The 24,846-nt window shown below is 41.4% G+C and overlaps 1 protein-coding gene across 2 annotated transcripts in view; it reads left to right on the top strand.

Moving 5' to 3' along the window:
- Nucleotides 1-24,846, top strand: part of grin2aa (glutamate receptor, ionotropic, N-methyl D-aspartate 2A, a) — a 157,421-nt gene that overhangs the window by 117,813 nt on the left and 14,762 nt on the right. For both annotated transcript variants that reach the window (XM_069149718.1, XM_069149716.1), the window contains 7 exons: nt 5,341-5,543; nt 9,428-9,599; nt 10,815-10,968; nt 12,058-12,183; nt 12,391-12,620; nt 20,922-21,082; nt 24,800-24,846. The exon at nt 24,800-24,846 is cut by the window's right edge and continues 43 nt beyond it. In XM_069149718.1, the coding sequence (XP_069005819.1) occupies nt 5,341-5,543; nt 9,428-9,599; nt 10,815-10,968; nt 12,058-12,183; nt 12,391-12,620; nt 20,922-21,082; nt 24,800-24,846 (1,093 nt within the window). The remainder of the gene's footprint in view (nt 1-5,340; nt 5,544-9,427; nt 9,600-10,814; nt 10,969-12,057; nt 12,184-12,390; nt 12,621-20,921; nt 21,083-24,799) is intronic.

The raw sequence follows: 24,846 nt of genomic DNA, 5'->3' as shown, positions 1-24,846 counted from the left end.
AGCTAATAGGAAGAGAGAATGTTTGCACTTGCTCTGTAGCTCGATAACTATCTTACAGGACACACAACAAATATTTTTTTTTTCTTTATTGGATATGTATTTTTTAAAGAATTTGCCTAAAAGTTGCCATCCATCAGTTCAGTTCTTGTCGGATTGTAAGATACATTTTACAGTTTCTTTTTTGTACATGATGCTGATTATGTAGCATTATCTAAATATTGTTGCTACAAATTACTAATGTAAATGATGTTAACTGTTTGGATTGATTACAGAACAGAAAAGCTCTTTGCTACACTTCGGTTCTTTTTAGAAGGACTTAATGTCTTAATTGTTTTTCAGGAGAATTTTTGCAGACAAAAAGCAGTCTGATAAAATGACATGTCTGAGCAATGATCACAAATTATCCAATACCTCAAATTTAATTAATAAGTAGGTTGATGCTAGTTATATCCACTGATTTTTTTTTATTTTTTTTTTTATTGATTCTGCAATGTTTAAATCATCAGAAATGGCCAGAAAGGGCTTCAAACAGCGTTCACTAATTACATTCAGGCACTACAGACACTGCAAGGGATCAGTCAACAATGCTTCAAGCCAATCAGATTGTCAGGTCAGGTTTCAGCGCCCTCTATAGGACCAACATGTCCAGATACTTAAACGACAGAATAGGACACTTTCCAAAACAACATATTTGACCATTAAACAGGCATACTGGACCTTCATTGTCATGGTAACAGTAATAAACACATAGTTAATATTATGAAATGGCTGCAGTTTGGTCGGGTTCAGGCACCAAAACGTACTGGTTAGTTTTAGGAAAGATCATGGTTTAAATTACAATAAGTACATTCATTACATCAGTTACGAATTGCTTATAATGTAGGTTAAATATGTTAAAATAGTTCAAATAGGTCAGCATTTACTTTTGTTTTCCCACTGGTGTTACCACACCCAAATTCACTGTGTGAATATACGAACCTTGGTACACTCCAAAGGGAATCGTTTGCAGTCGTTGCATCCTGCTGGGACGTAGACCTCGGGTTCATTTTGAAACTATTGGAGCAGCTTTAGCTAATCTGTATGTGCTGAAACCACCACCGCTAAGAATGCAGAGGTTAAGTGTCATCGCACTTAACCAGCGACACTGGTCACTGATTGGTCAGCCCTTCAGAGTGACTGAGCATTACATTACATTACATTTCATTGAGCTGACGCTTTTATCCAAAGCGACTTACAATAAGTGCATTTCAACCATGAGTGTACAAACCCAGAACAACAGGAATCAAGGAAATACAATTTCTTCAAGAAAGCCAAACAACAAAGTGCTATCAGTAAGTGCCATTTTAAGTGCTACTAAAGTTCTACTGTTCAAGGTAAAGTCAGAAGAGGTGTGTTTTTAGTTTGCAGCGGAAGATGTACAGAGTTTCCGCTGTCCTGATGTCGGCGGGGAGCTCATTCCACCATTTAGGAACCAGGACAGCAAACATTAATGAAAACAGGGCGTCCAGACTATAATCACAGCGAAGACTGAAGCTGAAGCAATCATCTGGCAGGGCCACACAAAACCCGACCCCCTCCCTTCGTGGACTTTGTCGATCTTTATCCTGCGTCACTTCGTCCTTTGCTCTCATTGTAATAACTGCATCCACTACAGGTCGCAATAAATATAGAGTCCTCCCACAGACGACCTATACAGCCATAACATTTATCGGGGAGGGCGGTCTGATGTCCCCCGCTACCTTACATTTATACACTTACGGTACATGCACATTGTTTTTACCTCTTATGTTGATCAAAATATATATTATACTATATATTATGTTTTGTTAAAAACATGTCTCCATTGCTCATGAAAATCCAAGGCACGTTAACTGCATTGTGAGTTACAGTAGAACTTCACCAACTGCATGAGAAAAGTTTACTTACCGATCAGAACCAGGATGTTATGTTTTATTCCTGCTGAGTAGATGGAGTGTGTAAATTGCTTCAAGAACTGCTGCGGTGTTAGCAGCCAGTTCACAAGATAATTATTACCGACAGCATGGGATTTGTGCTTGGAGAATCGCAATATGGAGAGCAGACACACACAAAAAGCCCATGTGCATACAACCACACTTCGACGGCAAACACACGTGCATCTTTGATTCAGGAATCATATTCTCTGAATTTTAATAAAAAAGCCTCACCTCAAACAAATATGTCTAAATCAATGGAGGCAGTTTTCTCTCACTCCGTCATCCTCTTTCTCTCTCTGGCCTCATTTTTTCACACACAAACATTGGCATGCACGTGACCCCGACACATGTAAGCAGACACAACACACACACACACATACACACACACACACACACACACACACACACACACACACACACACACACACACACACACACTTAGAGCAAGTGTGGGCTGCAGGGGAGGGAAAGCAGAATCCATTTTCTCGACATAATTTTGTCTGACAGGACTGACAGATACTGTTTTATGACTGAATGGGTTTCTCCACGCTATTAGGAACTCATTCTCCCATAATGCAACTTACCACAACGATAACTCAAAGAAGGTGCTTGGTGTAAGAGCCCTGACCCTTGTTTTTGTCTATTCTTTGATCATTCTCTCTCACTTCAACCGAGGCATGTTCTGGCTGATTATAGCCCTGCAGTGTGTGTGTGTGTGTGTGCGTGCGTGCGTGCGTGCGCGCGTGTGTGTGTGTGTGTGTGTGTGTGTGTGTGTGTGTAGGTCAAACACAGAATGACAGAAAAAGTGAAAGAGAGAGGCGTACACAGTACAAAGATCAAGACCTTTAAAAAAATACAGAAAGATGGAAGAGGAAAATAGAAAGAACGATGAAGGAGGGCATATTTGAGATGATAAGAGACAAAACAAAACAAGGGATTTGCAGGAAAGATGCAGAGAAACAGCTCTCCGGGGTCAGAGTGTCATCTCATCACTAAGTGGCTCTAAATCTGTTGCCGGCTGATGATGTGATAGGACTGCCACCGCGGCTTGTTACAATGCAGTAATCCCACAGGCCCTATCATCGTAACCTCCCACCAGCCTCGCTGTCATACCACACACACACACACACACACACGCACACACGCACACGCACACGTGCACATGCTTTCTATGGTTTGCTTTATGCGTGTAATATCTGGTATTACATCCGGGCCGCTCAACCAGTCGATAGAGAGAATCCTCCCTCCTCTCCGGGCATTAATTTATAACCGCTCTTTCTTTAATTAGAGAGAGAAGGAGAGACGGGGAGGAAGAGGAGAGCAGCAGGACAGGAAATCGGAGGAGTTGCTGAAGTCAGCTTCTTCGTTCCCTCCTCCTCCTCCTCCTTCCCTTCCTCCTCTTGTCTCGTTTTGTCAACCGTCTTCTGAGTGGAACATTTATCTCTTCTGAGTTTATTGAATCATCTAACCAACTTAAGGCCACTTCTCAAAAGCTTCTATTCATGAGTGAATGGGTAAAAAAGGCAACAACAAAAAAGAAGGAAAACACACACATACAGGAAACTGAGGTTTTAGTTTCTTACAAATCCCACAAACGCTTTGTTTCTGAGACACAAGTCTTATCTGAATAACGACGCAAGGATCCCCCATCATTTTGACATTTCTAATCCCATTTCCTCCCATCCCCACTCCTTTTATAGATGCACACACACACACACACACACACACACACACACACACACACACACACACACACACACACACAGATACATGCACTCACTCGCTTGTGAAATGCAAAACAGCTTGGCTAAGACAGATAGACAAATGCGGCCGATCCCTAGAGAGTGAAGGTGACACACAAGAAAGTGCACACATGCCACCTCAGCGCATCGTCCTGCTTCCCCCCTGGTCGACACAAATGCCTGCACACACAGACATACACAGGCGCGCAGTTTGAGGCATGTAGCCGACAGCAGAGTGAGCTGTTGACAGTGTTGCCGACTAAGAGCAGGGAAGAGACTCTAATCCCTGTCAGAGGATAGAAAACCACTCAAAGCAAAACAATTAAAATGCTAATTTCACTTCCTCCTCTCTGCCCGCTTGTTAATGACTTAGCCAACCATGCAAGCTCGGCAACAACATGTGTGTGGGGGTGTGCGTTGGTGTGGGTAACAACCACCGTCTCCTGACGCCCGGGTCAAAGAGGTGACAGATTAGCATTGCTGTTTGCTTTAGGAAAAAAAAAAAAAAAAAAAAAAAAAAAAAAAAAGATTTTCCTCGTATGTATAAAACAAGTAAAATAAATTGAATTTAAAATTTTTCCATTTGTTGCTGATTGATAAACCCATTGTTGAATTTTCACATTTATGTCCATGAATATATGTGCAGTTGATTGTGTGTTTATGTGTGCTGCAATATCAGCCCCTCCCCTCCACAGTGCAGCTCTATGTGAAGGTAGCGGACAAGAAGAAGAAGAGGATGAAGAAGAAAGGAAAGAAAGACTTCTGAAATGGAGGGAAAGAGCGGCAGCAAGCTTTTGCCATTTTCTGGCTCCTGTATTATTAATAATTAAAAGTCAAGCAAAAGCCCCGGTGCCTGTTGCTGTTTCTCCCCCCTTCTCTCTGCCTCTCCTGTCTGACACAAACACGCATTAACACTTTATGCACGCACACACACACACATGCTCACATATATACATTTAAAGACAGATGTGTGTGTGTGTGTGTGGGGGGGGTGTTAAAGAGCATCCATAGGGGACTCTGTGACATCACAGCTCGGAAAAACTTTCTGAATTATTAACAACATCGTGGCGCTATCATACTGTCACAATCCCCCTCTCTTTCTCATACTGTATGGTTGCATTCATAGCAATATCTCTGTGTGCATTTAGTCATGCATCCCTGTACGCCATGCTTTTAATCTCTTATTCTGTACCTACAGTCATGCCAGCATTTATTATGAGCAACATACAGTATAAGATGGTTGTGTGTTTCTGCTAAATAATAGTACAGATCGAATAATATTTCAAACGCACACACACACACAAAAAACTTCTTCATTTCTAATCCCATCCATGTCGTATCTGCCTTGTGTTATTAGGAAGCAGAATACGGCAATTAGGAAATTGGAATTGGAAATTTGTCTTGCCATGTTATGATCACTGAATGGGAAATATCATTTTTACACCTTTAACAGATGAGCTCACTGGTAAATGTGAAGTCATGGGTCTAAACGTAAGAACAGCCAGCCTATTAAGGCATCCATGACTCCCAAGCTGCTCACTAATAGTAAAACATTTCAAGGAATCTATCTCCCGTACTATTTAAGTGTACCCAGCACCTTATCCATCATCTCACCCTTTGTATTCTCCCCTCCGTCCCGCCAGATGGGGAAACTGGACAACCGCAGCCTGACACTGAAATACCCAGTGTGGCCGCGTTTCAACTCCTTCGGTGACGCCGAGCTCGACGACAACCACCTGTCCATCGTCACTTTGGAGGAGAAGCCTTTTGTCATCGTGGAGGACGTGGAGAGACTCACCGGCACCTGCATGAGGAACTCGGTGCCCTGTAGGAAGCATATCAAAGAGTAAGTCGGATGTCTATCTATTTCCTGCAGTTGGTAGTTAGATAGCTACAACAGTACTGTTACTGTCACTGCAAAATATCTGATGTTTCTGCTTGTAATCGTGTAAACATGTAACTCAGGGCCTGATGTTGATCAAGTGACAAAAACTTGGAATACTTATCCATGAAGGTTATAGCTTCTTTCTGCTTTATGCACATCATGATGCTGCACAGCATTTGCATGCCACAGGAGCAGTCACTAAACCTTCCGATCAGCCCTCATATGAAAAAGGAGAGTAAACGTTCCATAAAATCAACTTTCCTTTTCTATCTGTGATAATCAGTAGGTGATAAAAATGTCATCATCTATTTTCTGTGTCCTTTCCCTCATGGGCATGGAAAGAGGTGCAGCGTGTGATCTGTCCAACAGCTTCTCTCCTCCCCCGTGAAAATGGAGACACTGCTGAACTCAGCAATTTACTTCTTTCCTTACCAATTTTCTCTCTAACGCCCATATACCTCCAGCCTCTTGCTATATTATATTCCCGAAGTACACACACACACATGCTGTGTGTTTGTGTGTGTGTGTGTGTGTGTGTGTGTGTGTGTGTGTGTGTGTGTGTGTGTGTGTGTGTCTGAGGGGCTTGAGTGCTGCTGAATCAAAGCATGTAATTGGTTTTGTAGATAATTTAATCATATTTCTTTCCAATGTAACACACATTCATGGACACACTCAGAGTAAGATTGGCATGTCTTACTGTCACTCTTTGTCTGCATACATGTATATAACTACCACACACACACACACACACACACACACACACACACACACACACACACACACACACACACACACACGGAGCTGATTAAGCAGTAACAGCATCTCAGGGCTGACAACGATTTTCATCCAGACTCAGTGTGAAGTAGGGCGGAGGATAAAGCATCTCCAAGGAGGAGCACAAACACACATTCACAAGCTCATATACATTCTCCGTTGCCACATGTCCACTCACTCACAGGCCAATGCGTTCGGCTGCGTTTCCTCCCTCCCACAGCGCGATTCCCACTCAAGCATCCGTGGCGTCCATTTGGAGAAGGAGGGATAGATGGAGGGAGTGAAAGAGGCAGAGAGGGAGAAGTGGTGGAAGGGTTGGATCGGGGTTGGAGGAGTATCCATGCATGCAGAACCAGAAACTCACTCATCCAGGCTCGGGCCCGAGAACAAGCCACACTCACACGAAGCGCACACAAACGCACACAGACCCACACTGCCCTCTCTGGAGACCCCTCGGGCCCTGTAGTGTTTCTATATCAAGTTGGCCTGGCAACTTCACAAACAGCCCGCCGTAATATCACATGCTCTCGCTGCCTGAACTGTACGACGGCCTGTCTAAAGGGGTACGCTGTGTTCATGAATGCAGCTAAAGTTCTGGCCTATATGATTGCTCTGACTGCCCCCCACCCCCCACCCCCCCGCCCCACGCCAGCTGAACCTGACACAAACTTGACTTAGTCGTCCTTGTTTCTGTTATTGCCGTCCGCCCTCTGACCAGCATTTTTATTTTGTAGGTACATTACAGGAACATTTTTATTATCTTTTCAACATCACAAAAATATATATACAGTGTATTATGTTTTATATAAGTGCAGACAGACAGACAGACAGACAGTACAGTGGTGTGAACTTGTTTAATGCAACTAAACACTACTGATGTTTCCTTTATTCTGTGGAGAGAAGTTGTGATTTGGACTAATGCATGTTGTTCCAGTTAAAGCTCACACTTACTGCCCTCTTGTCCATCCCTGTTTTCTCTGTGTTCTGTTGTGCTACATTAAAATACATGAGCTAGATAAACAGAAATGTAGAATTGTATTGGACAAAACTATAAATATTGTTCCAAAAGCTCGTATTTAAGGTGAGAAAAAGGAGACCACTCCCACATTGCTTCTCTGCGAATGAATTAGTCTGACGTTGTTGTCACATGGTGTGTTTCCAGATGCTTTTAGATGCAATTTACCTTCTTTATTTTTAGAATTAGTTCAGCCACTGCTGTCGATAATCTCTTGTTGTATCTGTAGAAAATCACCCGGGCTTATCGCTCCAAGTTTCATGAAAAGTCATTCACAACTACTGACATATCCGCGCCTGGCTTTTTCAAATAGATCTTTTTATTCTTGTCCAAAACTATCAGACCAAAAAAGGTGAATTCCTTTCCAGTTCAGAGACAGAAAAGAATAATTCCACTTGGGGAGACATTTGGTTGACAGATCGATGGCGACTCGGGAGGACACAGGAGTTTGCACTTGGGGTAAAAACTGTTTTTTTTTCCGGCACCACAGAGTGACTCTGAAGTGACAGAGTTTCATCTCTGAAGGTAACTGCAGAGTCACAGCCGGATGCGTGCGCTTTCATTTTATTTTTTTTCCACTTTCTGTCAAGTTTGTGTCCAGGTTGTTGTTAAACTAAAGGACGAGGTTATCGTCTTCTAATTAGCACACATCTAAAAGTTAAATGAGAGTCCCAGGTGGCTGAAAGTTGACATGCGCTTTTGTGTGTGTGTGTGTGTGTGTGTGTGTGTGTGTGTGTGTGTGTGTGTGAAAACTCTCCTGCTATAAAATTCATACACACAGATGGTACAAGGCTTGCAGATGCAGTGACGTCAAAAGCTCCTTCTCCAGAAAGACAGAAGGAGAGAAGGAGACTATTTTTCAGGTCTTCAGTCACTCTTGAATAAAACGACCTGAACTTTAAGGTGAAAAAGTTGGATGGAAAGAGAAGCAAACAGTGTTGTCTTCGTTTTTAACTCATACGAGGTTTGGAAAGGGGGATATAAAAGTGGATTTACGTGTTCAGTCCTTTATCATGCAAACAGCTGGTACTGAGCCTATTAGGTGTTCTTTGCTCTTTCCTTCATTTTCTGTCACACACTACATCAGAGCAGCCCAATTTGGGGCCTGCGGGCCAAGTATGTCCCAAACCTTCTTTGTTTTTGTCCACCACGGCATTTAACAAGCTTGTGCTTATTCTCCTTATTCGTAAGTGCTATAAATCCTAACCAGAATGACTAGAACTGTACATTTAGTGCAGCTAAAAAGTACATAATATATAGTTTACTGCGATGTACAGCATGGTGCTGTTAAGCTTCCCGATCGAATGACATTGGTCTACGTCTTATCTACAAAGAATGATGGTATTGTCTCTGTCTCCTGTTGATGCTCATCTGCTGTTAGTGTGTTCCACGTCATTGACTTCCAGTCAAGAGGAGCGATCAAAGCTGTACCACAATGACACGAGAACATTTACCAACATTTCACCGAAATGTTATTTTAAATTTAGAATCTTGGTTTTGTGTAAAATATACTGCACTTTAATGTAATTGTACACAACATAAAAATGTTTTTTTGTCCTGTGGTCCTCCATCCAGATCAGTTTTTGGCCCTTCATTGGAAAGAATTTGGGCACCTCTCAGGGTTCCCACAGGTCAGGGAATATCAGGGAATATTAGGGGATTTTTAAAAACTCTTTTCTAGACAGGGAGAGTCAGGAAATTTGATCATTGTTTGGGCCAAGTCATGAAATATCAGGCAATTTTGTTTGCATGTTTAAATTTTAGTTTCCATTCTTTGCTTTTGCAACTGGTATTTAGACATGTATTTAATTTATTCAATATTGGCACCAACAGAGGGGCATGTTACTGCCCAATTTTACAGAGATGTTGCATTTTTTTTGTCTGCTCAGTACAACAGCAGCCTGTTTTTGTAATCATTGTAGGTTTTGGAATTTCAGCTTTTTGGTCCCTCCTAAAGTGGCAACCCTGAAGTCTGCACGAAACCAAAGACAAAGATCGTAGCCGTTGCTGTTCAAATTTGTCATCTAATGATATGTGTGTTTTTGTGTTTTTGCAGCAACTCAACAGAGGCTGGCGGGACATATATCAAGAAGTGCTGCAAAGGTTTCTGCATCGACATTCTGAAAAAGATCGCCAAGTATGTCAAGTTCACCTATGACCTGTACCTGGTAACCAATGGCAAGCATGGCAAGAAGATCAACAATGTCTGGAATGGGATGGTGGGAGAGGTGAGAGGACGCTGTTGGTGCATGTGTGAGTGTGTGTGATGAGTCAGCTGACTCTGAACCAGCAATTAGTTAATAAAGACAACCCCCACCTCCCCCACGAGTCAGACAGCAGGTCGATATGGCACCCAAATGTCACAGGCCGACCATGATGCATTCTGTAGGTGATGGTCGTCAGTTAAAACGCTACTTCTAAATGAATGCAGAGCTTTTCATCTAAAATAACTGTAATTACAAAACAAATCACAAGTCAGCAATTTAAAATTAGTTTATTTTGTTATTTTTTTTTCATTTAAAAATACATTGACTCTTCAATACATTTATGCCAACTATAAAGACAGAAAAATAAGAGGATACATACTGCAGCCTGTTAGTATATAGAACAGGACGCATGAGTTGTATTGATCGATCTTGAAATAATGAATATAAGCCGAGCTAAGAGGAAATTAGAGAAGTTTTTGTCACAGAACATTCCATGTGTTCCAAAAGAAGCTTAGGTGTTGACTTTGCAAAATGTTCACAGGCTGAAAAAAAAAAAAAAAAAAAAAAAAAAGTTTTTTATCAGCTGCGAGGCTTTTGGCACCAAATGTAAATGCTCTCAAAATCTTAGCTACTCCTGCAGAGAACTCCTTTGCATATCTTTAATTACCAGCTTACCAGTCCCAGAGTTCGTTTGAAGACTGTAAACTTTATAGCTGTCTGTATTATTTTATGGCAGACTTCATTCACTGAGTTGAAGTTCATCTGGCATTCATCTTATTAGGCACGGACTCCCCGCTTGTCTATTGATGATAATATGAATTAAGATTCAGTCTGAGATTAAAAACTTTTTGCAGTCAGCAAAATGGATATTCTTGTGCAGATGTTTGCACATATTTCGGTTTTTAGTGTTTTACAGTTTCATCGTGAAAGATAATAATTTGAGACTACATATACTAATATCTTATTATCATTGATTCTCTTGTAGTTCTAACCTGTAGGGTTCAGTTCCAGTTTACTTCCTGTAAGCATGCATGGTGTATCAAGTAATTAAGAAGCGAACTGGGATTTGAAAATGTTTGATTTTGATTATATTGATTGTTTGAATGCCTTTCACATGTAAAAAAAAAAAACAATGACTGCCACAAAAATCAATTAATATAACGTAACTTTTCTTCTTTTTTTTCTCTGTCCATGCTCCATTCTCTTCCTTCTCGTCTCTTCCCTCCTCCCAAAAAGGTGGTCTATAAGAAAGCCGTCATGGCCGTCGGATCTCTGACGATCAATGAGGAGCGTTCTGAGGTCATCGATTTCTCCGTCCCGTTCGTGGAAACTGGGATCAGCGTCATGGTCTCCCGTAGCAATGGAACTGTCTCCCCGTCAGCCTTCCTCGGTAACTGTCACCAAGTAACTGTTGCTGTGTTGTCGCGCTCAGGAGACAATAGGAAGATATTCTGTCCTGTTTGCTGTTTCAGTTTGTGTGAGTGGAGAACAGTATTGGTTTTGGGTCCGTGTGTGTGTGTGTGTTCCCTGAGATACAGAGCTGACAACATAATTCAGTTGTGTTACACAGCTGTCAATACTTGCTCTTTCATCTGAGGGATTTAGCTCAGCTCCTGCTTTCTGCCACAATGACTCTCACTTACCTGAGAGGGACTTAACCACAGGATTTTAACCTGAGAGACCATGGAGATCCCTGTGTTGGCTGCTCAGTCACGTTCATTTGATGCCGAGTGACAGCATCAACAGCCAAGTTCCTGCACACAGTATATATTACACGCACAGGCATACTCGCAAACCCCCTGCAAGTTATACCACAAAACTGATAAAAGAAACACAAGCACACGCCAGCATTCGTAGCCACAAAGACACACATGCAGGTGCACACTCTGACATGTATGCAGCATGCGGTTAGTGCTGCGAAAGTGGCAATTATAAGGGCTTAGCAGGAAAACCCCGTAATAGCTCCTTGCCAGCTCACACACACACACACACACACACACACACACGCACACACACACACACACACACACACACGCACACGCACACACACACACACCTCTCACTTGCACATACACACAGTGCGAGGCCCTGTGCCAGCAGTGCTCTCCCATACATTAGAGCAGAGTTTAATCTCTGCAGTAGTGTTGTGAGCTCAGAGGGATGACAGGACTGCTGACATCAGGGCTTCCTATACTGTACCCCTCCTTACACAGTCAAACAGGAGGTGTGCCTTGTGTTTATGCAAGTGTGTGTGTGCATAGGGGCTCTGAACCTAAATTAGACAGTTTACTATGCATGGACTTCTTTCATTTGTGTGTGTGCGCGTGCGTGTGTGCATACATATATGGGATTGATTTAATCCCATATATCATTGAAAGAGAGTGAAGAAGTATCAGCAAAAGTGATGTGTTAGATATAAAAAATGAACCGTGTGTTAATACTTAACCTCGGTCCTCTTCATTTTCTCTCTCTTTCTCAGAGCCATTCAGCGCATCAGTGTGGGTGATGATGTTTGTGATGCTCCTACTGGTGACTGCAATGGCTGTCTTCATGTTTGAGTACATCAGTCCTCTTGGCTTTAACAGGAACCTGGCACAGGGAAAAGGTGAGAACAGACATGAGCCGCACACATGCAGCACAGGCCATCTGCTTTACTTTATGAATGTTTACTTTTTCAGCAAGTGGGTTCTGAAATATTTCTGATTAGTTACGGTGAAAAAAACTAACGTCTGCTAATATTATTGCATCTTTTTCATCAGTATCTTATTTCATTTCCTCTCTCTATATCTCCCTCCTCTGTTGTCTCTCTCAGACCCCCATGGTCCTTCCTTCACCATGGGCAAGGCCGTGTGGCTGCTGTGGGGTCTGGTCTTCAACAACTCTGTGCCAGTTCAAAACCCCAAAGGAACGACTAGTAAGTTCATAGTGTCGGTGTGGGCCTTCTTTGCTGTCATCTTCTTGGCCTCCTACACTGCCAACCTGGCCGCCTTCATGATTCAGGAGGAGTTTGTTGACCAAGTCACTGGGCTCTCAGACAACAAGGTAATTAATATCGGTTGGTTTCTCATTGGTAAGTTCGCTGTGTAAGTTATAGCCTACTCAAAAGTGATGGGAATGTTATTTGTTGGCATAACAAAATCCAAAGAGTTTAGATATCTATCATAAGGTGATGCAGACTTATGCAGCTTAATACGTGTTTTTGCTGCAATGGTTTTCTATCCACCATTTTGGGCTCCCCTTATATAGCACATCTTTACAGTCAGTCTCAATGTAGTTTACAATTTGACACCTATTTATACACCAATACCAGTTTATCTGCCAATACAGGTGCTTTCCTGCCATCAGTTCATTGTTTTGCTCAAGGACACTTTGGACGCCCAAAGACCCAAGAATTTAACCGCCAAACTTATGACTAGTGGGCAACCTGCTCTACCATCTGAACTATTGCTGCCCCTACTGTCCTACTTTTAAAGCTCTATTCACCGTGAAGTTACATGATGGAGAAATATGTCAACCTTTATGTGCTCCTCAAAGGTTCAGACAAACTCCTTTTTTTAGTCATAAATGTAACTTGTTTTGTGAACTTAATAGTTAGAGGTAACAAAGTGGAGCCTAGGTACAGCACAAACGCAGGTCTAAGTTCTGGTTGCTGGGAGCACATATCGGTGTGCCGACCTGTTTTAGTAATTTCGTGTTGCAAGCACATCTGTGGCGCAGAGTAGCAAAATGGTGAAGTAGAAAGAATAGATAATTAGAAGGTGTGTCACAGCCAACTGCAATCAGGGCCAATCAAAGCAGCCCCTCTCATTCCCTTTGAAACTGCTGTGGCACAGCATATTGTCAGTTTTGTAATGGCTGAAGAAGGAGCAGACTGGCACCGCCAGCCAAACTTTACGCAGAAAGAAACTGACATACGTGTATGGGAGGCTCAGGCTCAAAAATACCATATTTATGCTGCTACAAGTTGGCCTCCCCGGGCTGATGATGTTAAATTGGCTTGGGAAGAGGTTACTAATAATATAAATCAGAGTCAGCTTTATTGGCCAGGTATTTTTACACACAAGGAATTTGACTCCGGTTGTAACTTGCTCTCTCAATTACAAACACAAAAACAGACATAAATAGACATATAAAACATAAAAGGATATTTACACGTTTAAAACATGTATACATATATATACATCTAAACAATGGCACAGTTGCAGTTAGTACGTAGAGGGTTTGGGGGACATCCAGGTTGGCATATCAGGTGATGCGTTGTCATTATCATGATAATGTGTATAATTTAACTCAAAACTTTATTTGGCATATCATCGTGAATTGAATGTCAAAATGAACAAAGTACACTCATTCAATACAGTGAAATCAGTGAGTATGAGTAAATGACACACTTACAGCTCATGATGCAATTAATTTATTACCAACAATAATGAGGAGCAATGTGCTCAAAACATCACTGATGTTGAGGTAATAAATAAACTGCATCAGGAGTTCTGACTGTGCCAAATTATTTTGAAATCATTAATCAAATGCCAAAGCTGCCGTACGAAAAGTGCCCGAATTGTTTTGTGCATAAATAATGCAGTATCATACTCCGTGACCTTGCATGGGTGGCTAGATTAATAAACCAGATTATTTGGTGAAAAGGCTGTTAAATAGTTTCTCCTTTAGGTGTAATTTAATTGCAATCGATTTGCAGCTAACCCAAGTTGCCTTATATGTTATACTTCTAAGATCAGCGAGTTTATCATGATTTGCGACAACTGCCTGATTTAAATCCAACTGAACAGACCACATTTTTTATGATTAACTGAATCTGAAGGTTGCGTTTAAAAAAATATTGTTTTAATCATTTGTTTGGTGGGTTTAAATAACTTGGACATCCAATAAACCTGTCTATTGGATTTTGGATAGGTCCTATCTCTTCCCCATTAAAATAGCCCTGTGCCGGCTGCTTTGCACTGCATGAAAGCGTCTTCCAATACTCTGGACACACACGTCGAAAAAATACGCTTGTGTCGTATCAAACTGCAAATACACCTCAGTCTGCACTCAGCCCAGCTTTGCGCTGGTACAAAATCAGGGTTGTACCTGTTCAGTCGCCATTTTGGAGACCCAATAGTACAGAGAAGCATTTTCTGCAACAGTAGTAACAAGTGTAAATCCATTATGTATTTACTATTTAATAGAGAAGCTATCAAATTGAAATAGTGTTCTCGTGCTGCAATATGATTTTTTAAAAGTGCTAAGAAAAAAAAAGATGAACTTAAAATACGTACATTACAACATCAGGTGTTGAGCAAAGTAGAAAAAAATGCAGTATGAGGAAGATAATGAAACATACAAGGAAAAGGTCAAGCCAAATGTCGAGAGATAGAAAAGAATAGCAAGACAAAAGGGTAGGGAGTTCCTGAGGACAGAGATACAGATGTATGGGGTGATACTACCAAGGAGAGTCTGATGTAGAACATTTTGACAACATACAGAAGGAGAGAGGGAGGGAGGGATGGAAGACAGGGTACATTAACTGGCAGGAGGGCAACTCAGGACTAGCGAAAGGCCAAGACACACAAGATGGTACAAGACAACAAGCGGACAGATATGGGCCAGGTTGACGGCTGAGGTAGGGAAAGGAATGGCATGAGGAGGGGAGAAAGTAAAAGATCTGGAAAGACAGGGAGGGTCAGGGAAAAAAGGAACCGGACAAAAAGGGTAAATGGCCGTTCAGACAGATATGCTGAGAGAGGCTGGACATGGAGCCAACTGTGACCAACAAAAGGACAAGGAGTACTGCCCCATGAATATTGCATATGTTTAAGCCAGCAACACGGTGAATTGCTACCCCTTTCAAATGCCCTTCTATTTTCCTGCGCTGTGTGTGAATGGTTGGAAAGTTAATCGTTGTGTTAACACATTTGCTCTCAATTAGTTTCACCAGAGACTGATGAGGCTACCGCGCAATATAATGTACGATTAACTTTCCAACCATTCACACACAGCGTAGGACAATAGGAGGGTTATTGGGCATTTGAATGGGCCAACAATTCACAGTGTTGCTGGCTTAATGACGGGTCAAACATGTATGTTGCACAACAGCCTCAACTCACAGTTTTGAAATATGTCAACAGTTTGTGTCTTGGATCTCTATGCTGTTCTTTTCTGTCTCTGCTCTCCCCTCACCCCAACCTTCCTGTTAAAAGGACGTTTTTCTTTTCCACTGCTGAAGGTTTTTCTCCCTTAATGGGGAGGGTTTTTTTCCTGCCTAGCTGCTGACGTGGGAATTGTTGAATTGTTGGGTTCCTCTGTATAATGTTGTAAAGTTCTGTTCTTAGGATTTTACTGTATTAAGTGCCCTGAAATAACCTGTGTTGTGGGAATCACCAACCCTGCGATTAATGGGCGACCAGTTGTACAAGCTGAGCTACAAACACACCAACACCCAATTTCTTTCAATTGCTGACAAAATCGTTGACGTGGGTGGCAATTCAGAAGTCCTGAATCAAGCTCAGCAGACAGTTACAACAACATAGGTAATAAACAAAATGTGTGGCCCATCAGCAGAAATACAAAAGAGCTTTATGTGCTACCTGTGGAGAAGTACAATAAAACAAAATGTGGTTCTCCTAAAATGATAAATAAAGTGCATGGGACAATTAGAGAAAAATACTATTGTTACATTGCTTTTACCTTTCATATCTTCCTGTCAACTGAAGTTCTGAAATTGATAGCTTCCATATAAAATTGCCAAAGTTATATTTGTTCATCCATTTCAGCCAATGGTTACAGGAATGACTGTTTTTTAATCATTTAAAATTGAAGAGGGTGTAGTGAATGTTTACTCGGCTGCTGAGCCTGTCTTCCAGGCACGCTGGCTCATCCACAAGTGGAGAGCAGTCAGTTAACAGGTCGGTGGTATTTTGGGTCATACAGCCACCAGGGATTTGTCTTCACATCTCTGGCTTATTTGTCTCCGCTTTCTCATGCTTTTCTGGTTTCTCAACAACTTGATAATAGAGCATGTTTTTTTTGTTTTCCATTGACTTTAAGAATTAAAATTTCAGCTAACAAGTGCTGTACTGGAATTGCAGTTAGATTACTGTAACGACATAATAACAGCAATAACCAGGTTTTTTGCACTTCCCAAATACATCCATTTACAAGAGACCTGAAACAGGTCTTATGTACAAACAAAATTCATGGGTTTTGTAGGTCCAGTGACACAAATAGAGGTTTTTGAGGGGCTGATTTTATTTCTTGTGTGACTTTATAGGTAAGTTTTAAGTGGTAAATACACCTGCAGTGGTGTGATTGATGCACCTCCTGTAGTGCTCCTGTGGCAGCCCTTCAGAGCAGGCACATTATATCTGAAGGCATTCAAACATGCTGAAAAATGCATTGTTGTCATATGACTTGGACCAAGGATTGCTTTTAAAGAGTATATCTTCAACTGTTTTCAGTTTGAGAGAACAGCTTCAAAATTGTTGAAGACACAAAGACAAATCCAATTTAAACAACTCATAGGCGAGGGGAAGCTAATTGACAAGTCAAACTATATCTGACACTATGACTGTACTGCTTAATACCAAATAAAAGCAAAAAAAAACACAAACAAGGATCTTTGGAACCCCAGCTTCAAGAGACATACATGGTATGTAGATTTAGAGTCTCCAGAGCCCAGCTCACACACAGATGCATACACACATAACATGAACAAATAGTGAGACACAGAGAATCAACTGAACTTGCATAATAAGGAAATCGAGTGGGTAGCGAGAACAGAACAAATGAGGCCTGGGAAAGAGCCACAGGCAAAATGAGAGAGGCTAAAGGAGTAGACTGCACAGTTAGAGATGAGGCTAGATGAGGTGAGGTAAGTAATATGGATCCCTCAAAGGTTTGAAAGTGATATTTCATTCTGATATCCACTATTGTCATATCAATCAATCAATCAATCAAACGCTGTTTATATACTCCTTTCATACAGGTTTGTGCAGTTCAAAGTGCTTCACAGACGATTGACAGCCCGATAACAGGACAGACAAGTGGAAACTCTTGAAAACAACATGAACAGAGAAAAACAATGTTAAAACAGTTTGAGGCCAATGCACACAAGAAAATAGGTGATACAAATATAACAAAATAGATATAAAAGCTGAAATAACAGCAAGAGTAGTAAAATAAAGTGAAATAAAACTAGATGAAAAAACAAGATAAAATAAAGACAAAACAAGAATAAGAATGAAAACACTAAAATGCAATAAAAAGATTCAAGGCTAAGATATTAATAAAAATAATAAAATAGGGTTAAATAAGAGTGAGGATAAAATAATAGATAAAGTAGATAAGAGGAATAAAATATGTAAGAATAATGAATAGAAAAATAGAATACAATTTTGAAATGTGAATGGAATAAGTGAAAAGAAAAATGCATACAAACCATTGTAATCTAAGGCCAGGCTGAAGAGGTATGTGTTAAGTTTACGTTTAGAGGTTCCAATACTTCAAGCTGCTCTCAGATCTTTTGGTCGACTGTTCCAGTGGCTCCGACCAGCTAAAAGCTGACTCACCAAAGGTTTTGTCCTCCACTTTGGTACAACTAAAAGACTGGTGCCAGAGGACCTGAGAGGTTGTACAGGTTCATACACTGTCAACATTAAGAGGTATATGCTGGTGCAAGACTGTGAAGTGCTTTAAAATAAAGAAAAATACATTTAAAATCAATATAGAAACTGACAGGCAACCGATGTAAGGACTTTAAGACGGGTGTAATATGTTCTATACTTCTGGTTCTGGTCAGCACTCGGGCTGCATAGTTCTGAATCAGCTGTAGCTGATTTATAACTTTTTGGGGAATATCAGATCGGAGAGTATTACAGCAGTCCAGCCTGCTCTTGCATCAGTCTCTCAGTGTCACTGAGAGTGAAATAGTCACACTGTAGACTTGAGACGCTTTATTTTTCAGGTGATAAAAAACGATTTCGAGAAAAAAACCCTCATGGGCTTTAAAGTTCAGCCACAACCACACCAAGGTTTCTTGCTTGGTGGTTTGGAGGGTGTCCTATGGAAGTTAATTTTTCCACTAGTTTCTTTCTCTGAGCTTTAGAACTTATGACTAGAATTTTAGTTGTATCGTAGTTGAGCTGGAGGAAATGTTGTGACATCCAGGCGTTAATATCTAAAATACATTTTCAAAGAAAATTGGACCTGTATCATCAGGCGAAGCTGCAACATAAAACTGTGTCATCCGCATACCTATAGAAAGAGGTGTCACTGGTTATCTTGTATAAAAAAATAAGTGGCCCTAAAATAAATTAATTTGGAGGTTTTAAAAAAGTTATCAATTTCAACAGAGATTGTTCTGCCAGAAGGAAAGAAGGAAACCCCATTAATTACATTTCATTTAGCTGACGCTTTTATCCAAAGCGACTTACAATAAGTGCATTTCAACCATGAGGGTACAAAACCCAGAACAACAGGAATCAAGAAAATACAATTTTATTTAAGAAAGCCAAACTACAAAGTGCTAATAGTAAGTGCCATTTTAAGCGCTACAAAAGTTCTCCTATTCAAGGTAAAGTCGAAAGAGGTGTGTTTTTAGTTTGTGGCTGTTAAAAACAGTACCTGACAGTCCAAAGTAATTTATCAGTTTATTTTAAAGAATTTTGTAACTAACTGTAACAAAAGCAGTGTTTAGATCAAGTAGTGCCAACAATGAGGAGGCCTTTTGGCATCTAAATGTTTTCTGGTGTCATTTACTATCTTAAGTAGGGCTGCTCACCTGTAGCCACTGGATATTCTTTGTATTATTTATACAGTACATTTGAAGGCCCCTATAGATGTTTAAAAAAACAAAACTAAAGCACTAAAAGTCACAGAAGAAGAAACAGAATCTCAATCTGCACTTTGCAATTTTGTGAGAGTGGCCTGCTGTTGGTCACTCAGTGAGTACCCTTATCTCCACCTGGCTGGGGCACCGACCCTCTCCTGCCTCTTCTCTTTCATTCCCTCATCATCTCCACATTGAGCTTTCATTAGCAGCAGCTGGTGCGCTTCTTAAAAAGCCCTTCACTGGTAATTATCCAGCAAGAACAGAAGAGCGCTCTCCCGATCTGCATTTGCCCAGTCGGCCCCGTAGATACGAAACAGCGACACCCCCGTGTGCCACACTTACCCTCCTCTGACCTTAAAGCTCCTGCTCAACCTTAATAGAGGCACAAAGGAGGGAAAGATGAGGGAAGAGAGTGAAACAATAGCAAGGACTGTGTGAGGAGAGTGCGTTTCCTGAGGGGCTAGTGCTTGTCACGCTGACACACGCACTGCCACTGTGACATCACCGCTAACGTATGCGTGCACACACACACACACACACACACACACACACACACACACATGCACAGTGGAGTTTGACTTGTCAACGCGTCCTCACCCTGACCTGATTATACAATCGAGATGCGCGTGTACGCAGGCAGATCCAATATGTATAAGCATGGAGAAATATTCATGTAGACACATTTATGATGTAAGTAGTTCACGTAAACAGCGGAGACTCTGGCAAGCAAACAAACAAACAAACAGATGAGTTTCATGGCTGATCAACAGACAGAACAGAACAGCTGTGCTAATGATATGTTAGTACAATCATTAATGTGCTGTCGATACGCTGAGTCAGTGCTGTGTTTGTATGAAGATGTAAAAGCAAAGCAAAACAGACGTAGATATTTAATATGTAACGCAGTAGAACTGTTTCGATAATATGGAGTGAAATCACTCCTTCGTGCCACACACACACACACACACACACACACACACACAAACGCACGCACACACCATGTGCTCAGAATAGATATCATAATACACACTTGTAATTGATAGGATTTGTGGGTTTCTGGCGCTGAGTAAGGCTTGTTACCACAGCGACAAGATCACTGCTGCAAACGTCTTGACCTGTACGCTGATACACTGACTAGATTATACCTGAGAGGAGGAAAGGGGAAGAGGGGTGATAAATGATGGCAGAATTTAACAAAGGAAAAGAAAATCAGTTCGGGGAAGAGAAGTAAGAGAGGGAGACTGTGTAACAAAGATGTCCTCTTCAAAGGTCTCGTGAAAATCAAGCCTAGATTTTTTTTAAATGGGGAACAAAACCTCAATGAAACCATTAAAGAGCTAAGTGAATCATAGGAAGGCCCATTTCTTCTTTGTGACTGATATCCTTTTAACAGGCGACCACTCACATGCACAGTAAGACACACACACATATTTTGAAATGTGTGTTGTCTCTTGCTCCTTCTTTCTGTGTTGATACTGAACCTTTGCTCTTTCCTGTCCGTCGTTCCGCCACAGTTTCAGAACCCATACGCGTACTCGCCTCCATTCCGCTTCGGGACCGTCCCGAACGGATCTACGGAGAGGAACATCAGGAAGAACTACCCGGCCATGCACCAGTACATGGTGAAGTACCATCAGACTGGAGTCGTGGATGCACTCGTCAGCCTCAAAACAGGGTAAAGAGACACTGTGCATGTGTCTGGGTGTTTGTGAGTAACACCAATCATTCATGTTTAAAGCTTCACCTGTAGCTCAGTGTGTAATTGTACATCTGTGATTGTTCTTTTCGTGTGTGTGTGTGTGTGTGTGTGTGTGTGTGTGTGTGTGTGTGTGTGTGTGTGTGTGTGACAGGTCCTCTGAGGCTGGCAATGAATGGGTTTCCTCATTGAGAACAGCAGGAGCTATTTATAGTACTGGTCTCTATAGTGGGACTGATGGTGTCTTTGTGTGTGTGTGTGTGTGTGTGTGTGTGTGTGTGTGTGTGTGTGTGTGTGTGTGTGTGTGTGTGTGTGTGTGTGTGTAAGGGGGATGTGGGGTAGTGTGGTGGGGTTATCACAAAGCTAACCAAGGACAGTCGAGTGGATAAAAAAGTGAAGGTAAAGATGGTGGAAAGAAAAGGAAGGAAGTCGAGGAGGGTTGACTCTCATAACACTATCACATGGGGGGAAAGAGGGAAAGGGGGGCAGAGTAGGAGGCCAAGGGCAAAATATCTGATTGGGGTAAATGAAGGAAGGGTGGGGGGCAGGACGAATATGTCGAGAGACTCGGGAAAAGGAAAGTGGTAATGGAATGGAAAAGGAAGGGTAAGGGGAAAAGGAAGAGAGACAGAGAAGGGACAGGGAATACAGATATGGGAGGAGAGAGAGAAAAAAAATGGAAGAGGACATAAGGTTGGTGAGAAGATATTTCTGATTGGTTAATGGCAGTGGAGTGGGATCCAATCAGAGTTCCTTGCTCAAAGGACAGACTGTCCCACAGGAGATCAAAGAGGGAAAAATAATATAAAAAATACACAGGTAACATATGAGAATATAATTCATGGTCCATGATTTGTATGCAGTTATGTCTTTAAGATCATTATCCCTCATCTATAAGTCATAACTGCATGTAAACACGCAAAGACAGCTTAAACCTCTCCAGCATCCATAATACTCCCAGCTGCACATTCCTGTGATATTAACATGCAGCAAACATATACATACAAGTATTTAAGTAAAGTAAAACTACATGGTCATCAGCTGAATGCGTAGAAATACAAACACACGCTCATGTATATGTGTGCACAGCCTCTAATACCCTCATTGATATTTCTATTCTGTGGTATTAGCAGATGAGCAACACTGCAGCGTTCAGCTATTTGAGGCTCGATGGCTGGATTAGCTGTGATCACACATAATGCTGACAGGCTTTACACGTAAAATCTGTTACAGCCACAAGGAGCGAAAACTATGCCCAGGGGAGCTAAATTGATTTGATTACATTTCAGGGCCTAAATTACGCACAATACCAGCTAAGATTCGATTTTTTTTCTTCTATATAACGAAAGAAATATGATGTAAATTAACGAATGTTCATTCATTCTTTGATGACATTAAAGTGTTGCCTTCGTATCTGTTGCAGGGTAGCCTGGCAATGAAGTTACCTTAACCTTTGCTTCAACATCCTCCATTTACTAGTCAAATATGTTTAAAAGCACAATTAAGGTAGGATACTGTTAACAACATTTCACTGTACAGCATCTACATCTTGACACTCAAATGTAGATGGAAGAGGAGCAGCGGAGTTTTTACATCTGCGGTAAGTTTCCAGAGACTTCAGAGATTCAACCCAAAGAGTCTTTGCATATCATCCTTCAACATGACAGGTTTGTAGTTCATCATCTCTCTCACCTGTTTCCATACCAATACTATCCTTTGAGTTTTAATGACACAGTGTTCTTGTCAGTCTAAAGTAGGGCTGGGTGCCGAACTTCTATAGTTTTGTAGCACCGACCTAATTGATTCGATCCTATATAATGTCAGAAAATGCATTGTCATTCGGTACTAAATTAAATTCTAGGCTATATCCACACTAACCCACATACGCTTTTCTATGCAGGATTCAATTTCAGCAGTCAGTGAGCCAGAGCAGGTTTCTCATACATGGACTTTACTTGACCCACCAGGTAGATAAAATCACTTGGTTTAAATCTCGGGAAGTCTTACATTAGACTGCCTTATTTCACTCTTTTAAAGCAAATTTCTACTGGGGACTCGAGGTATCTCCAAACATTCAAATTGATTTTAAAACATTAATTAGTATTGGGTACCGAAATTTTATACTTATATGGCGCCGACCAAATTGGTTCGGTAGTATTTAGCATCACCTACGCTACATCCACATAAACAGGTTTTCTTTTCAAAACGCATAACTTTTGCACTATTTTCACAGAATTAAATATTGTGTCAGTGAGCAACAGCAGTATGTGTTTGAGTGCCCCGCCAACAAAGATGAAGTCACTTGTTTTCCATTGAGGTAAATCTTGCATTAGAACACCTCATTTCACTCATTTCATCCACATTTTTGGCCCCATACCTGTCTGTACGTTAAAATGTGTTTTATAAAATTGATTAGGACCAGATACCGAACTATGGTACTTTTATGACACCGACCAAATTGGTCCAGTAAAAAAATTTCTTGTGATTTATTACCAAATTTCAATACCTATTCTACATCCACACCAAAATGTTTTGTTTTTTGTTTTTTTTACTTTTGCTCCATTTACACAGGAGCAAATATCATCGTGTCAGTGAGCCACAGCAGTGCATAGTCTATAGATAAAATCACTCAGTTTCAACCGGATTCAGAGTCGCAGTAAGTGATAATTTCACCATGTTACAGATGACATTCAAAGATATAGATGGAACAGAAATCTGTGCCGCTACGTTTCATTGACCGATATAAAGGTGTGACAGATCAGCGGTGGCTGGAACCTTCTCCAAGCCATCAGAGCTACAGTATATCTGGTTGGTGTCTACAAACATGCAGGCAAGTCCATGCTCACATACTGCCTTACCTGCCCGATCGCACACACTGACACGCCCTCCTGGTTCCCCACATGATTGGACACACAGCTTGCGTGTGGATGGAGCCGGTGCTGGGTTAAGCTAATTACACAGCTAAACTATCGTCTGTGAGCCTCCGTTAGAGGGCTGGATCTGACATTCAGTAAATGCCAGCCAGTCACTGCACTATTAGCAGGGCTCTGTGTGTGTGTGTGTGTGTGTGTGTGTGTGTGTGTGTGTGTGTGTGTGTGTGTGTGTGTGTGTGTGTGTGTGTGTGTGTGTGTGTGAGGTATACGGACACTGAGATAGTGCGAGAGCAGTGGTTAGTGACGGCATCAGTTACATTGGAAATGTCAGTCTGAGTCTGGGATCTTTTTACGTTCCACTTTGCAACCTAGTTATTTATGAGTCTGTGTGTGTGTGTGTGTGTGTGTGTGTGTGTGTGTGTGTGTGTGTGTGTGTGTGTGTGTGTGTGTGTGTGTGTGGACAGGAGCAGGAAGAGAGCGAGACAGTGTAAATGTTTGTGTCTGTCTGAAGTTTGTTTAGGTTGTCCATGTGCCTCCAAGGTCCTATCATCAGTGAAGCGTGCTGTATTGAACCGCCGCCACTCCCCACTGTGTCCTCTGTGTGTTTGGTTACGCTTGGATTGCAATCCTATTGGAGATGATTTAACACTTCACAATTGATCTGCAAACAACGCATTCTGAAAAATAAGCCCCTCTTCTGCTTTCTGTCTCCTTCTGTGCACTTCTCACTCACTCTCTTTAAAAAATGTGAAACCCCTCACATTTTGTCTTCATCCACTCCCTCCATCTGTTTCCCCCTGTTCTCTTCTCTCTTCCTTCACAGCAAACTGGATGCCTTCATCTATGATGCTGCAGTGTTGAACTACATGG

The sequence above is a fragment of the Embiotoca jacksoni genome, unplaced genomic scaffold, assembly GCF_022577435.1.
Source record: "Embiotoca jacksoni isolate LCO1_2020_lvr unplaced genomic scaffold, fEmbJac1.0.p SCAF_15, whole genome shotgun sequence".
Classification (NCBI taxonomy): domain Eukaryota; kingdom Metazoa; phylum Chordata; class Actinopteri; family Embiotocidae; genus Embiotoca; species Embiotoca jacksoni.
This window is presented reverse-complemented; position numbering and strand designations above follow the sequence as displayed.